General features: G+C 41.9%; 1 protein-coding gene across 1 annotated transcript; it reads left to right on the top strand.

Moving 5' to 3' along the window:
* Positions 1-778: 778 nt before the first annotated feature.
* Positions 779-12219, top strand: LOC110491894 (beta-2-microglobulin). The gene is made up of 4 exons (XM_036956675.2): positions 779-948; positions 8294-8566; positions 10126-10161; positions 11712-12219. Exons 1-3 carry the CDS (start codon positions 885-887, stop codon positions 10137-10139), a joined length of 351 nt encoding a protein of 116 aa, XP_036812570.2. The 5' UTR covers positions 779-884; the 3' UTR covers positions 10140-10161; positions 11712-12219.
* Positions 12220-17562: the final 5343 nt, after the last annotated feature.

Raw genomic sequence — 17562 nt, 5'->3', positions numbered from 1 at the left:
AACTATTTGACTAAATATTTTTAATTTAAAAAATAAAAATACAAAATCATTGGGACCAAAAAATTGCACTTCTTATGCTATTTCTTGATTAAATGTCTCTAAACTGTAAGAACTTGTTGTGATCGACTCAGTCATGTCCTAAAGTCCATTTTGTTACGTTATATTAATCATTCAATCGGTAATGTGCTTGGAATAAGCTACTCCCATTGCCAAGGCAGGTAGGTAGACAATGTGTGCAGAGGAGTAGTCTACAGCATTATAATGGGTGATGATACAATGTTGACATTTCAGATCATACACCATACTTTATTTTTTTGTCTCAATGCAATGCATGTCCAGCATTGTAACTGGTAAAAAGGAAGATTGCGTCAACTTTGTAACAGACTGCCATGGCTAGAAGGGATACAGCTTTTGTCAAATTCATGTTTTTTCTTCTTTTGCATTTCAGCAAACCCTTTTCTAAACCTTATCCAAATTCTCCTAACCTGCTATGAAAAGTAAATTCTCACGTTCATTTCACAAAAGCTGTTTCTCTTCTAGCCCTGTAACCTTTTGGGTCTCAATTTAAGGTTAGGCACAAAGTTAATAGCAACTGTGGTTACGGTTGGGTTTAAAATAAGATCATTATGGGTGGGGTTTAGCCATAATTATGACTTTGTGGCTGTATTAACTAGCGACGACCCTGGATCAACCTAGAGAAACATCGAGAGGTGAAGCCTGCATAGCAACTGTGAAGTACGATTTTCAATTGGCGCATTAATCGAAGTGGGTGCGGCTTCACTACATATCACGAATAATATATATTTTGCTTTCTTCAGACACCGGCTGGAAAGTCTGTTTTGTTTGTCGCAGTTTTATATTTTTTTCAGCCTTGGAAAGAAATCATGAAAACTGTTTTGTCCGTGATCGCTTTCTGCGTCTTCCTGGGGTTCATAAACGCAAAAGAATGTAAGTAATTAAAGTTATCACTTTGTCATTAAAGTTATTGATGGGATTGTCTTTGTCACCCATGACCTTCGTGAAAACAGTTAGATATTTCCTTAACATTGTTTTAAGGAAACAATAAACAAAGTATTAGGCAGCTATTATTACTTGATACAATATTGAATTTGATGTTTACTATTAGTGCCCATATATACGCATTGAATAACATTCTTAAAAGTCTAAAAATAAATCGTAAGGTTTTTGAAGTGTTTGTTTTATATCTATATATCATTTAAGGCACAAAACGACCTCCATTCTTCTATTTGTTTGTATGTGTTGAAGAGTCATGACACCTATTGGGGGGTAATAGGTGCAAAACGTGTTTGTGAGAGTCTTCCCTTTCCATAGAGGGGTCATAATAGTTTACCGAGGTAAAGACCGTTTGAAGTTGGATATTCAACGGATATTCGCGTTTTCAAACCTCAATAACTTTCAAACCACTTGAGCCACAGACTCCAAATAAGTGTCATGATGTTGGAAAAATTGCAGCACAACATTGCACAGGTCTTATTTTCACGATTTTGACATGAATTCGCTTTCCAAAGCTAATAAACATGTGGAAATGTGAGCAAAATGTTGTAGTCCTAGTTAGTTAGGGAGCGTAAACAAAGTTCAAACTTTTTACATTTGAATTTCAATATCTCCTTGGTCATGTGACCTAATGACTTCAAACAAGGTTCAGAATGTCCACCGACTACTCTTCTATATTGAACACCCTTTTAGTTTTGTCCATTTTCATCTCACATGATTTGACATGAATTTTTCAAACTTTCAAATGTCAATAGCTCCTTGGTCGTGTGACCCAACTGATTTCAAACAAGGTTCAGAATGTCCACTGACTACCCTTCTATATCGCACACTCTTGTTTGTGTACTCTATAATCACACACAGTGCCACGTACATTTTTCATAGTTTTAAATTGCAATAACTCCTTGGTCCCTAAGAAGCGTGCAGTAGATATACACCCATATTGCATAACCTCTGGTCATGTATCTTCTATATTGTTGTACATTATTATTAGTTTGACAATTAGGGGGTTCAGTCCAGTGTTGTGTTTAGCCTTTTCTTTATTATTTATCTATAGTAATTTGTAGTTTTTAAGGACTTATTTTCCCAGTTTTTTTTTTTTTTCCCACAGTATTTAACAGCGGTACACGATAGGAGAGAGACAGATAATATCTCCCTTTTGTCGTTAATATCAACCATAAAGGAAAAGGACAAAGTACGAGAGTCATGTTGTTAATTGTCCAAAGCAGGGATGGAGAGTGAGATGGTGAGGTAGGCTGGACAGGGATGGAGAGTGAGATGGTGAGGTAGACTGGACAGGGATGGAGAGTGAGCTGGTGAGGTAGACTGGACAGGGATGGAGAGTGAGCTGGTGAGGTAGACTGGACAGGGATGGAGAGTGAGGTAGACTGGACAGGGATGTAGAGTGAGGTAGACTCGACAGGGATGGAGAGTGAGCTAGACTGGACAGGGATGGAGAGTGAGGTAGACTGGACAGGGATGGAGAGTGAGGTAGACTGGACAGGGATGGAGAGTGAGCTAGACAGGACAGGGATGGAGAGTGAGGTAGACTGGACAGGGATGGAGAGTGAGGTAGACTGGACAGGGATGGAGAGTGAGGTAGACTGGACAGGGATGGAGAGTGAGGTAGACTGGACAGGGATGGAGAGTGAGGTAGACTGGACAGGGATGGAGAGTGAGGTAGACTGGACAGGGATGGAGAGTGAGGTAGACTGGACAGGGATGGAGAGTGAGGTAGACTGGACAGGGATGGAGAGTGAGCTGGTGAGGTAGACTGGACAGGGATGGAGAGTGAGCTGGTGAGGTAGACTGGACAGGGATGGAGAGTGAGGTAGACTGGACAGGGATGGAGAGTGAGCTGGTGAGGTAGACTGGACAGGGATGGAGAGTGAGCTGGTGAGATAGACTGGACATGGATGGAGAGTGAGATGGTGAGGTAGACTGGACAGGGATGGAGAGTGAGCTGGTGAGGTAGACTGGACAGGGATGGAGAGTGAGCTGGTGAGGTAGACTGGTCAATATATATACTGGACAGGGATGGAGAGTGAGCTGGTGAGGTAGACTGGTCAATATATACAGTGCCTTGCGAAAGTATTCGGCCCCCTTGAACTTTGTGACCTTTTGCCACATTTCAGGCTTCAAACATAAAGAAATAAAACTGTATTTTTTTGTGAAGAATCAACAACAAGTGGGACACAATCATGAAGTGGAACGACATTTATTGGATATTTCAAACTTTTTTAACCAAAAACTGAAAAATTGGGCGTGCAAAATTATTCTGCCCCTTTACTTTCAGTGCAGCAAACTCCAGAAGTTCAGTGAGGATCTCTGAATGATCCAATGTTGGCCTAAATGACTAATGATGATAAATACAATCCACCTGTGTGTAATCAAGTCTCCGTATAAATGCACCTGCACTGTGATAGTCTCAGAAGTCCGTTAAAAGCGCAGAGAGCATCATGAAGAACATGGAACACACCAGGCAGGTCCGAGATACTGTTGTGAAGAAGTTTAAAGCCGGATTTGGATACAAAAAGATTTCCCAAGCTTTAAACATCCCAAGGAGCACTGTGCAAGCGATAATATTGAAATGGAAGGAGTATCAGACCACTGCAAATCTACCAAGACCTGGCCGTCCCTCTAAACTTTCAGCTCATACAAGGAGAAGACTGATCAGAGATGCAGCCAAGAGGCCCATGATCACTCTGGATGAACTGCAGAGATCTACAGCTGAGGTGGGGACTCTGTCCATAGGACAACAATCAGTCGTATATTGCACAAATCTGGCCTTTATGGAAGAGTGGCAAGAAGAAAGCCATTTCTTAAAGATATCCATAAAAAGTGTTGTTTAAAGTTTGCCACAAGCCACCTGGGAGACACACCAAACATGTGGAAGAAGGTGCTCTGGTCAGATGAAACCAAAATTGAACTTTTTGGCAACAATGCATAACGTTATGTTTGGCGTAAAAGCAACACAGCTCATCACCCTGAACATACCATCCCCACTGTCAAACATGGTGGTGGCAGCATCATGGTTTGGGCCTGCTTTTCTTCAGCAGGGACAGGGAAGATGGTTAAAATTGATGGGAAGATGGATGGAGCCAAATACAGGACCATTCTGGAAGAAAACCTGATGGAGTCTGCAAAAGACCTGAGACTGGGACGGAGATTTGTCTTCCAACAAGACAATGATCCAAAACATAAAGTAAAATCTACAATGGAATGGTTAAAAAATAAACATATCCAGGTGTTAGAATGGCCAAGTCAAAGTCCAGACCTGAATCCAATCGAGAATCTGTGGAAAGAACTGAAAACTGCTGTTCACAAATGCTCTCCATCCAACCTCACTGAGCTCGAGCTGTTTTTCAAGGAGGAATGGGAAACAATTTCAGTCTCTCGATGTGCAAAACTGATAGAGACATACCCCAAGCGACTTACAGCTGTAATCGCAGCAAAAGGTGGCGCTACAAAGTATTATCTTAAGGGGGCTGAATAATTTTGCACGCCCAATTTTTCAGTTTTTGATTTGTTAAAAAAGTTTGAAATATCCAATAAATGTCGTTCCACTTCATGATTGTGTCCCACTTGTTGTTGATTCTTCACAAAAAAATAAAGTTTTATATCTTTATGTTTGAAACCTGAAATGTGGCAAAAGGTCGCAAAGTTCAAGGGGGCCGAATACTTTCGCAAGGCACTGTATACTGAACAGGGATGGAGAGTGAGCTGGTGAGGTAGACTGGACAATACATATACTGAACAGGGATGGAGAGTGAGCTTGTGAGGTAGACTGGACAGGGATGGAGAGTGAGCTGGTGAGGTAGACTGGACAGGGATGGAGAGTGAGCTGGTGAGGTAGACTGGACAATACATATACTGGACAGGGATGGAGAGTGAGCTGGTGAGGTAGACTGGACAGGGATGGAGAGTGAGCTGGTGATGTAGACTGGTCAATATATATACTGGACAGGGATGGAGAGTGAGCTAGTGAGGTAGACTGGACAGGGATGGAGAGTGAGCTGGTGATGTAGACTGGTCAATATATATACTGGACAGGGATGGAGAGTGAGCTGGTGAGGTAGACTGGACAGGGATGGAGAGTGAGCTGGTGAGGTAGACTGGTCAATATATATATACTGGACAGGGATGGAGAGTGAGCTGGTGAGGTAGACTGGTCAGTACATATACTGAACAGGGATGGAGAGTGAGCTGGTGAGGTAGACTGGACAGGGATGGAGAGTGAGCTGGTGAGGTAGACTGGACAGGGATGGAGGGTGAGCTGGTGAGGTAGACTGGACAATACATATACTGAACAGGGATGGAGAGTGAGCTGGTGAGGTAGACTGGACAGGGATGGAGAGTGAGCTGGTGAGGTAGACTGGTCAATATATATACTGGACAGGGATGGAGAGTGAGCTGGTGAGGTAGACTGGTCAATATATATACTGGACAGGGATGGAGAGTGAGCTGGTGAGGTAGACTGGACAGGGATGGAGAGTGAGCTGGTGAGGTAGACTGGTCAATATATATACTGGACAGGGATGGAGAGTGATCTGGTGAGGTAGGCTGGACAATACATATACTGAACAGAGATGGAGAGTGAGTTAGGCTGGACAGAGATGGAGAGTGAGGTAGGCTGGACAATACATATACTGAACAGAGATGGAGAGTGAGGTAGGCTGGACAATACATATACTGAACAGAGATGGAGAGTGAGCTGGTGAGGTAGACTGGACAGGGATGGAGAGTGAGGTAGGCTGGACAATACATATACTGAACAGGGATGGAGAGTGATCTGGTGAGGTAGGCTGGACAATACATATACTGAACAGAGATGGAGAGTGAGGTAGTCTGGTCAATACATATACTGAACAGGGAACCACAGTAATGGTGGCCAGTAAATCAATGAATAAAAATGTAATGTTGACAAATTAAACAGAAATTGTAGACCTTTAAATCTTTATCATCATGTCAACAGACATTTTACTTCTAATAAGTACGAAACATTACACAGTGTTAACTTCCTCTTTATCCCTGGTTAACTTCCTCTTTATCCCTGGTTGATGTACATTACACAGTGTTAACTTCCTCTTTATCCCTGGTTGATGTACATTACACAGTGTTAACTTTCTCTTTATCCCTGGTTGATGTACATTACACAGCGTTAACTTCCTCTTTATCCCTGGTTAACTTCCTCTTTATCCCTGGTTAACTTCCTCTTTATCCCTGGTGGATGTACATTACACAGTGTTAACTTCCTCTTTATCCCTGGTTGATGTACATTACACAGTGTTAACTTCCTCTTTATCCCTGGTTGATGTACATTACACAGTGTTAACTTCCTCTTTATCCCTGGTTGATGTACATTACACAGTGTTAACTTCCTCTTTATCCCTGGTTGATGTACATTACACAGTGTTAACTTCCTCTTTATCCCTGGTTGATGTACATTACACAGTGTTAACTTCCTCTTCATCCCTGGTTGATGTACATTACACAGTGTTAACTTCCTCTTTATCCCTGGTGGATGTACATTACACAGTGTTAACTTCCTCTTTATCCCTGGTTGATGTACATTACACAGTGTTAACTTCCTCTTTATCCCTGGTTGATGTACATTACACAGCGTTAACTTCCTCTTTATCCCTGGTGGATGTACATTACACAGTGTTAACTTCCTCTTTATCCCTGGTTAACTTCCTCTTTATCCCTGGTTGATGTACATTACACAGTGTTAACTTCCTCTTTATCCCTGGTTGATGTACATTACACAGTGTTAACTTCCTCTTTATCCCTGGTTAACTTCCTCTTTATCCCTGGTTGATGTACATTACACAGTGTTAACTTTCTCTTTATCCCTGGTTGATGTACATTACACAGTGTTAACTTCCTCTTTATCCCTGGTGGATGTACATTACACAGTGTTAACTTCCTCTTTATCCCTGGTTAACTTTCTCTTTATCCCTGGTTAACTTTCTCTTTATCCCTGGTTAACTTTCTCTTTATCCCTGGTTAACTTTCTCTTTATCCCTGGTTGATGTACATTACAGAGTGTTAACTTCCTCTTTATCCCTGGTTGATGTACATTACACAGTGTTAACTTCCTCTTTATCCCTGGTTGATGTACATTACACAGTGTTAAAAAATAGGACAAAAAATAAATAAATAGCATATAGGATCCAACCCTATCACAGAGTGAATAAATGTAGAGCGTTTGTAGACTTTAAGAAAAAAAATATGAAGTGACAGTTTCATCCCCCACCCAAAAATGTTGTTGCATTGATGCATTATGTTTTCTAACTGTCCAAGAATAGGGTCCAAAGTGTTTGGAAATATTTGTTCCCCATAAATACAAAGGAGGAGGTGTATCCTCGTAGCTCTGGCACGTCAGTCAGACTGACAGGCTGTGTAAAAACCTTTATGATGGGGCCGGCAACAGAGTTCCCATTGGCTAAGCACCACAGAGACCAATCAGGAGAGATGGAGTTCCCATTGGCTAAGCACCACAGAGACCAATCAGGAGAGATGGAGTTCCCATTGGCTAAGCACCACAGAGACCAATCAGGAGAGATGGAGTTCCCATTGGCTAAGCACCACAGAGACCAATCAGGAGAGATGGAGTTCCCATTGGCTAAGCACCACAGAGACCAATCAGGAGAGATGGAGTTCCCATTGGCTAAGCACCACAGAGACCAATCAGGAGAGATGGAGTTCCCATTGGCTAAGCACCACAGAGACCAATCAGGAGAGATGGAGTTCCCATTGGCTAGGCACCACAGAGACCAATCAGGAGAGAATACATACAGGTCAACAATGGCGCCAATTGAAAGTCAAGGGGTGTGTCTGTGGCTTTAGGATTACTCTCTCTTTACAGAGAAACCCCTGTGGTTCAAGTCGAGCTACTCTTCCCCTTTTCGGTCTGCTCTGCGCATGTCTGAGAGTGACAGAGCCATACAGCCACTTGCAGATCTTTTCAGTGTCCAGGTGAAAGATAGTTATTGCGAGGCTGGAACATTTAGTTTAACTTCAAAAACATTTTTGTAAACAACAATGTAAAATGAAGGCCTGCAAAAGTTTACAGATTTAAGTCTAATAGCATGTGAGACGAAAGTAGACAAACATCAGGGTGTGAGATATGAAGGTACAGTCAGAGGACATTCTGAACCTTGTTTGAAGTCAGTAGGTCACATGACCAGGGAGCTATTGAAATTTAGAATTTTGAAAAATTAATGTAAAATCATGTGACCTGCCTGCCTGACTGTACCATTCCCTCCTCCCCCTGTAGCTCCCCCCAAGGTGCAGGTGTACAGCCGTAACCCAGGGCAACATGGGAAGGACAACACCCTGATCTGTCACGTGAGTGGCTTCCACCCCCCTGACATCAGCATCCAGCTCCTGAAGAACGGCGTGGAGATCCCCGACGCCAAGCAGACAGACCTGGCCTTCGAACAGGGATGGCAGTTCCACCTCACCAAGAGTGTTGGATTCACACCAGCCAGCGGAGAGGAGTACACCTGCAGAGTCCGCCACCTGAAGAATCTGAAGACCTACACCTGGGGTGAGTTACTAGTGTAGTTAGAGGAGTACACCTGGGGTGAGTTACTAGTGTAGTTAGAGGAGTACACCTGGGGTGAGTTACTGGTGTAGTTAGAGCAGTACACCTGGGGTGAGTTACTAGTGTAGTTAGTAGTTTGAGGAGTACACCTGGGGTGAGTTACTAGTGTAGTTAGAGGAGTACACGTAGGTTGAGTTACTAGTATAGTTAGTAGTTAGAGGAGTACACCTGGGGTGAGTTACTAGTGTAGTTAGAGGAGTACACCTGGGATGAGTTACTAGTGTAGTTAGAGGAGTACACCTGGGGTGAGTTACTAGTATAGTTAGTAGTTAGAGGAGTACACCTGGATGGAGCTGTTTAGGTGATGAGCAGCTTGACCCTGTCCTTCTATTCTATGGAGCTGTTTAGGTGATGAGCAGCTTGACCCTGTCCTTCTATTCTATGGAGCTGTTTAGGTGATGAGCAGCTTGACCCTGTCCTTCTATTCTATGGAGCTGTTTAGGTGATGAGCAGCTTGACCCTGTCCTTCTATTCTATGGAGCTGTTTAGTTGATGAGCAGCTTGACCCTGTCCTTCTATTCTATGGAGCGGTTTAGTTGATGAGCAGCTTGACCCTGTCCTTCTATTCTATGGAGCTGTTTAGTTGATGAGCAGCTTGACCCTGGCCTTCTATTCTATGGAGCTGTTTAGTTGATGAGCAGCTTGACCCTGTCCTTCTATTCTATGGAGCTGTTTAGGTGATGAGCAGCTTGACCCTGTCCTTCTATTCTATGGAGCGGTTTAGTTGATGAGCAGCTTGACCCTGTCCTTCTATTCTATGGAGCTGTTTAGTTGATGAGCAGCTTGACCCTGGCCTTCTATTCTATGGAGCTGTTTAGTTGATGAGCAGCTTGACCCTGTCCTTCTATTCTATGGAGCTGTTTAGGTGATGAGCAGCTTGACACTGTCCTTCTATTCTGTGGAGCTGTTTAGTTGATGAGCAGCTTGACCCTGGCCTTCTATTCTATGGAGCTGTTTAGTTGATGAGCAGCTTGACCCTGTCCTTCTATTCTATGGAGCTGTTTAGGTGATGAGCAGCTTGACACTGTCCTTCTATTCTGTGGAGCTGTTTAGGTGATGAGCAGCTTGACCCTGTCCTTCTATTCTATGGAGCTGTTTAGGTGATGAGCAGCTTGACCCTGTCCTTCTATTCTATGGAGCTGTTTAGGTGATGAGCAGCTTGACCCTGTCCTTCTATTCTATGGAGCTGTTTAGGTGATGAGCAGCTTGACCCTGTCCTTCTATTCTATGGAGCTGTTTAGGTGATGAGCAGCTTGACCCTGTCCTTCTATTCTATGGAGCTGTTTAGGTGATGAGCAGCTTGACCCTGTCCTTCTATTCTGTGGAGCTGTTTAGGTGATGAGCAGCTTGACCCTCTTCTTCTTTATGCCTATTTGATTGTTGGGTTAAAATACTAAATCCCATTTTACTGGCATAAACCATGGTAGGATTGTAGTTAGTTGGGAGTCTGAATGTAAAAACAATAACAATGCTGTCTGTGTTGTTGTTGTTGTTTTCTCCAGAGGCAGATATGTAAGGATCTGGAGCAGGACATAATGGTAGGTTTTCAGATTAATTAATTTATATTTATTTATAATAGTAATATATGCCATTTTGTAGATGTTTTAATCCAATGTGATTTACAGTCATGCGTTCACTACCGTTCAGTTTGGGGTCACTTAGAAATGTCCTTGTTTTTGAAAGAAAAGCATTTTTTTTGTCATTAAATAACATCAAATTGATTAGAAATACAGTGGTAGACATTGTTAATGTTGTAAATGACTATTGTAGCTGGAAACGGCTGATTTTTAATGGAATATCTACATAGGCGAACTGAGGCTCATTATCAGCAACCATCACTCCTGTGTTCCAATGGCACGTTGTGTTAGCTAATCCAAGTTTATCATTTTAAAAGGCTAATTGATCATTAGAAAACCCTTTTGCAATTATGTTAGCACAGCTGAAAACTGTTGTTCTGATTAAAGAAGCAATAAAACTGGCCTTCTTTAGACTAGTTGAGTATCTGGAGCATCAGCATTTGTGGGTTCGATTACAGGCTCAAAATGGCCAGAAACAAATAACTTTCTTCTGAAACTCATCAGTCTATTCTTGTTCTGAGAAATGAAGGCTATTCCATGCGAGAAATTGCCAAGAAACTGAAGATCGCGTACAACACTGTGTACTACTCCCTTCACAGAACAGCTCAAACTGGCGCTAACCAGAATAGAAAGAGGAGTGGGAGGCCCCGGTGCACAACTGAGCAAGAGGACAAGTACATTAGAGTGTCTAGTTTGAGGTTCTTCAGGAAGCATGGGGCGAAATCTCTTCAAATTACTTCAACAAACTGACAAGTATAATGCCAAAGATCTGCAAGGCTGTAATTGCGGCAAAAAGCAAAGTTTGAAGGACACAATTATTATTTCAATTAAAAATCATTATTTATGGGCCTCCCGGGTGGTTAAGGGTGCTGTACTGCAGCGCCAGCTGTGCCATCAGAGACTCTGGGTTCACGCCCAGGCTCTGTCGTAACCGGCCGCGACCGTAACCGTCCGTGGGGCGACGCACAATTGGCCTAGCGTCGTCCGGGTTAGAGAGGGCTTGGTCGGTAGGGATGTCCTTGTCTCATCGCGCACCAGCGACTCCTGTGGCGGGCCGGGCGCAGTGCGCACTAACCAAGGTTGCCTGGTGCACGGTGTTTCCTCCGACACATTGGCTGGCTTCCGGGTTGGATGCGCGCTGTGTTAAGAAGCAGTGCGGCTTGGTTGGGTTGTGTATCGGAGGACGCATGACTTTCAACCTTCGTCTCTCCCGAGCCCGTACGGGAGTTGTAGCGATGAGACAAGATAGTAGCTACTAAACAATTGGAGACCATGAAATTGGGGAGGAAAAAGCGGTAAAATTCAAAAATAATAATAAAAAATCATTATTTATAACCTTGTCTTGACTATATTTCCTATTCATTTTTAAACTAATTTCATGTATATTTTCAAGGACATTTCGAAGTGACCCCAAACTTTTGAACAGTAGTTGAAACTGTATCTAATTAGATTAACTGTAACTAGATTAAATCATAACTAAAACTCCTACCTTTACCCATCTTTCTGAACAGGGGGCCATTCCATCCGTGACCAGCCCTACACTAGAGCTGAGATGACTGTAATTTCCCCTCTCAACATGGGCTTTTTCATTTTCATTTTTGATAACACTTTGTGCCAAGGTGCCAGTTTCAAGGGTTTCGAGTTTTAGAGAATCATTACTAAATACTTAAATGATTACAGATGTGTGGGTGACCTCTTCTAGAAAAGCTGTCTGTATTTCTGGCTGAGAATTCAATGTGTGGGTGACCTCTTCTAGAAAAGCTGTCTGTATTTCTGGCTGAGAATCACATTCTCTTTTTTAAAAACAATAATTAATGATTGATCAAGTATTTTCATTATATTTTTTAGATGTGTGGGCACTCCTCGTAGTCCTTGAATATCCTGGTAAGTTGGCACCATTAAGTGTGAGCACTATTTTTTTAAACATAATTTTAAACACTTATGTTGATGTGGTTTTAGTTACAAGCACAAATCGTCAACAATGTAAAATTTGATTAAAAATATATTTAAAAGCCCAAATAATTTGCAGAACATCCGTTGTTGTATTTACTTGTAAAAAGAAGTGTCCTTTTTGCTTTGGAGTCATTTCTTTCATCAACACCGTGAAATCAAATCTTATCTCTATCCTTCAATGTTTCTGTAAATTACCAGTTATCAACAGTCTAATAAAATAGTCGTTTTTTATTTATTTTTAGGAATATTGTTGATAATTAGAGAACTGTATTTTTACGATGGGTTTTCTTTCAAAAGCAGCGTCTGTTTTTCAATCTTTGAGTGATACAGAACCAGGGTCAGTCCCCAGAGGACTGGAGTTGTGCCTATCCCTGGTCTACAGTGTTGTCAGAATGTTTATTTTAGGAACGCCCATATATGTATGTCCATACAGTGTTGTCAGAACGTTTATTTTAGGAACGCCCATATATGTATGTCCATACAGTGTTGTCAGAATGTTTATTTTAGGAACGCCCATATATGTATGTCCATACAGTGTTGTCAGAACGTTTATTTTAGGAACGCCCATATATGTATGTCCATACAGTGTTGTCAGAATGTTTATTTTAGGAACGCCCATATATGTATGTCCATACAGTGTTGTCAGAATGTTCATTTTAGGAACGCCCATATATGTATGTCCATACAGTGTTGTCAGAATGTTTATTTTAGGAACGCCCATATATGTATGTCCATACAGTGTTGTCAGAATGTTCATTTTAGGAACGCCCATATATGTATGTCCATACAGTGTTGTCAGAATGTTTATTTTAGGAACGCCCATATATGTATGTCCATACCGTGTTGTCAGAATGTTTATTTTAGGAACGCCCATATATGTATGTCCATACAGTGTTGTCAGAATGTTTATTTTAGGAACGCCCATATATGTATGTCCATACAGTGTTGTCAGAATGTTTATTTTAGGAACGCCCATATATGTATGTCCATACCGTGTTGTCAGAATGTTTATTTTAGGAACGCCCATATATGTATGTCCATACAGTGTTGTCAGAATGTTTATTTTAGGAACGCCCATATATGTATGTCCATACAGTGTTGTCAGAATGTTTATTTTAGGAACGCCCATATATGTATATCCATACAGTGTTGTCAGAATGTTTATTTTAGGAACGCCCATATATGTATGTCCATACAGTGTTGTCAGAATGTTTATTTTAGGAACGCCCATATATGTATGTCCATACAGTGTTGTCAGAATGTTTATTTTAGGAACGCCCATATATGTATGTCCATACAGTGTTGTCAGAACGTTTATTTTAGGAACGCCCATATATGTATGTCCATACAGTGTTGTCAGAATGTTTATTTTAGGAACGCCCATATATGTATGTCCATACAGTGTTGTCAGAATGTTTATTTTAGGAACGCCCATATATGTATGTCCATACAGTGTTGTCAGAATGTTTATTTTAGGAACGCCCATATATGTATGTCCATACAGTGTTGTCAGAATGTTTATTTTAGGAACGCCCATATATGTATGTCCATACAGTGTTGTCAGAATGTTTATTTTAGGAACGCCCATATATGTATGTCCATACAGTGTTGTCAGAATGTTTATTTTAGGAACGCCCATATATGTATGTCCATACAGTGTTGTCAGAATGTTTATTTTAGGAACGCCCATATATGTATGTCCATACCGTGTTGTCAGAATGTTTATTTTAGGAACGCCCATATATGTATGTCCATACCGTGTTGTCAGAATGTTTATTTTAGGAACGCCCATATATGTATGTCCATACAGTGTTGTCAGAATGTTTATTTTAGGAACGCCCATATATGTATGTCCATACCGTGTTGTCAGAATGTTTATTTTAGGAACGCCCATATATGTATGTCCATACCGTGTTGTCAGAATGTTTATTTTAGGAACGCCCATATATGTATGTCCATACCGTGTTGTCAGAATGTTTATTTTAGGAACGCCCATATATGTATGTCCATACCGTGTTGTCAGAATGTTTATTTTAGGAACGCCCATATATGTATGTCCATACCGTGTTGTCAGAATGTTTATTTTAGGGACGCCCATATATGTATGTCCATACCGTGTTGTCAGAATGTTTATTTTAGGAACGCCCATATATGTATGTCCATAACGTTTGTAAAACACACATTTTATTTTATTTTAATTTTATTTTTTAAAGATGGCCGTTCTGGACAAGACTAAAAAAAGACATTGGTGCGTTCTTCCTGGGGTGTAGCCTACCATGTCCTGCAATGGAATTTTATGAATGCTCATGTGGTAGGCCCACCGTTTGTAAAACAGGCTGTTGCATTGGATTTATTAGTCCCGATTCCTGTTGACTAATCAATTTGAATACAAACTTGAAACCGCTGACTGTGACATTTTAAACTACTGGACAGCCCGTTGTGAGTAGCCTGGTTGGCTGACCGTGTCATTTTAAACTACTGGACAGCTGTTGTGAGTAGCCTGGTTGGCCATTTAACTTTTTTGACCTGTCCTGTTTTTAGAATATGTTGTTTGTTAATGTCAGCAGTTTTAATTTTTTATTTATTTGATTGAGTGTGATTTAGGTCAGGCTATTTGATCAGATTAACCTGCATGATGTAAAAAAACTTTTCTGGTTCATTACATTGTCATACATTTTTATCTCCGCTATAGAAGAGGCCACATCCTCTTTCTACCAGATGTTATATCTGACGGAATGTAGCACTGCATCTCTCCAACGGCACCCTGGAAAGGCATGCTGGGAATGGACTAGATTCATATGTGGAGTCCCTGCCTTTGACTAAGTGGGCACTACTTATCACAGGGCGGCATCAGCGCTCACCTAAAAAGCCCATATGCCATTGGTTGGGAGAAGTTGTCATCGTTGTTGGAGGTGTGTCTTGTTCAGTTTAGCTCAGAAAATGCCGCTCTCAGCAATCTTCTGCCATACACCTCATCTTGCCTAATGAGAGGTCCTGGGTCTCACCTCATCCTGCCTAATGAGAGGTCCTGGGTCTCACCTCATCCTGCCTAATGAGAGGTCCTGGGTCTCACCTCATCCTGCCTAATGAGAGGCCCTGGTCTCACCTCATCCTGCCTAATGAGAGGTTCTGGGTCTCACCTCATCCTGCCTAATGAGAGGACCTGGTCTCACCTCATCCTGCCCAATGAGAGGACTGGTTCTGGGTCTCACCTCATCCTGCCCAACGAGAGGACTGGTCCTGGGTCTCACCTCATCCTGCCTAATGAGAGGAACGGTTCTGGGTCTCACCTCATCCTGCCTAATGAGAGGACCGGCCCTGGTCTCACCTCATCCTGCCTAATGAGAGGACCGGCCATGGTCTCACCTCATCCTGCCTAATGAGAGGACCGGCCCTGGTCTCACCTCATCCTGCCTAATAAGAGGACCGGTTCTGGGTCTCACCTCATCCTGCCTAATGAGAGGACCAGCCCCGGTCTCACCTCAACCCTCCTAATGAGAGGACCGTGCACAGAACACTGTTCTGTTGAGTTTTATAAAAAAACTACATTGTGACATTGTGAACTATTGACATGACTTACTTAGTCCTTTAGGTTCTTATGTGGAACATAGGGCTTCCAGGAGACAGAGCCACTGCTGCTCTTCCGCCTTTTGGGGAGGGGTTTTCATGACAGGACATTAATTGGAATCAAAAATCCGTGTGAACAAAAAATGCTCATTTATATGTTGACATGATTGATATCTCTTGATGAAATATCTCTAAAGATCTCAGTTGTTGTCAACGGTCGTTTTTTGAGAAGTTATATTTCTATATTATTATCAATGAGTAAATCAGTGAAATACTTGTAATAAGCTAATCACATTTCCAAGGCAGGAAGGCAATGAATGTTGAGCAGTAATCTACAGCAGTGGTCACCAACCTTTTTTCTGAGTCCAGATCACTTTCTCGAGTCAAAACGCAAGCCGATGATCTACCGCTGAGATTTATTTTATAAACATTACTTTAAAAAACATAAGTCTATGCAACATTAACCAATTAAAAACAGTTCTGTTACAATGAGGTTTGTGCAGTAGGCTATAGGCCCAGTACATTATCACTGCATATTGGCTAAGCTTGAATTGCCCTGCTAATGTTGTTCTCAGACCATTTAGAAATTATATTTCAACATGTTAGCTACAGTATATGATCACACTGGTAATAGATGAATTGTTGTATTGCTTGTGAGGCACAGCTGAGTGAGGATAATAATTAGCTTATTTTTGTTTTCTGGACTGATGGCCTGGATCTGATGGTCAGTCTGAGGGGAGGGAGAGAACAGTGGTGAGCCTGCCTGTCACCCGACTCACCGTCCCTCCTCTCTCCCACCCTCCACTGAAAATAAGCCCCAACAGGGTCCAGCTGTGACATCATCTCTCAGAGCATTGCATCTCTCAGGGTTTCTATGGTGCCACCTACTGTGACATCATCTCTCAGGGTTTCTATGGTGCCACCTACTGTGACATCATCTCTCAGGGTTTCTATGCTGCCACCTACTGTGACATCATCTCTCAGGGTTTCTATGGTGCCACCTACTGTGACATCATCTTTCAGGGTTTCTATGCTGCCACCTACTGTGACATCATCTCTCAGGGTTTCTATGCTGCCACCTACTGTGACATCATCTCTCAGGGTTTCTATGGTGCCACCTACTGTGACATCATCTCTCAGGGTTTCTATGGTGCCACCTACTGTGACATCATCTCTCAGGGTTTCTACGGTGCCACCTACTGTGACATCATCTCTCAGGGTTTCTATGCTGCCACCTACTGTGACATCATCTCTCAGGGTTTCTATGGTGCCACCTACTGTGACATCATCTCTCAGGGTTTCTATGGTGCCACCTACGTTTACATCATCTCTCAGAGCAGTGCATCTCTCAGGGTTTCTACGCTGCCACCTACTGTGACATCATCTCTCAGGGTTTCTATGCTGCCACCTGCTGTGACATCATCTCTAATAATTAAAATGTATCATTAACACTGGAGTGATAGACGTGCAGATGATGATGTGCAAGTAGAGATACTGGGGTGCAAAAGAGCAAGAGAATAAATAACAATAAACAACAAATACTAATATTTTTGTGACTTTTATATTACCCCAGCACAAGGTGCACCTGTGGAATTATCATGCTGTTTTATCAGCTTCTTACTATGCCACACCTGTCAGGTGGATGGATTATCTTGGCAAAGGAGAAATGCTCACCAATAGGGATGTAAACAAATGTGTGAACAACAATTGAGAGCAGTAAGCTTTTTGTGCATATGGATCATTTCTGGGATCTTTTATTTCAACTCATGAAACATGGGACCAACACTACATATTGGTTTTATATTTTTGTTCACCATACTTTTATTGTGGCTATACTGTACC

The sequence above is a fragment of the Oncorhynchus mykiss genome, chromosome 15 (assembly GCF_057628025.1).
Source record: "Oncorhynchus mykiss isolate SJ-2025 chromosome 15, ASM5762802v1, whole genome shotgun sequence".
Classification (NCBI taxonomy): Eukaryota; Metazoa; Chordata; class Actinopteri; order Salmoniformes; family Salmonidae; genus Oncorhynchus; species Oncorhynchus mykiss.
The sequence above is the reverse complement of the archived record's forward strand: the minus strand, read 5'-3'. Positions and strand labels throughout refer to the sequence as shown.

Bases quoted from the DNA above. Each gene is read 5' to 3' on its own strand.
- LOC110491894 (XM_036956675.2), top strand. From the start codon at position 885: ATGAAAACTGTTTTGTCCGTGATCGCTTTCTGCGTCTTCCTGGGGTTC. The intron at 949-8,293 runs GTAAGTAATTAA...CTCCCCCTGTAG, and splicing joins GTTCATAAACGCAAAAGAAT to CTCCCCCCAAGGTGCAGGTG.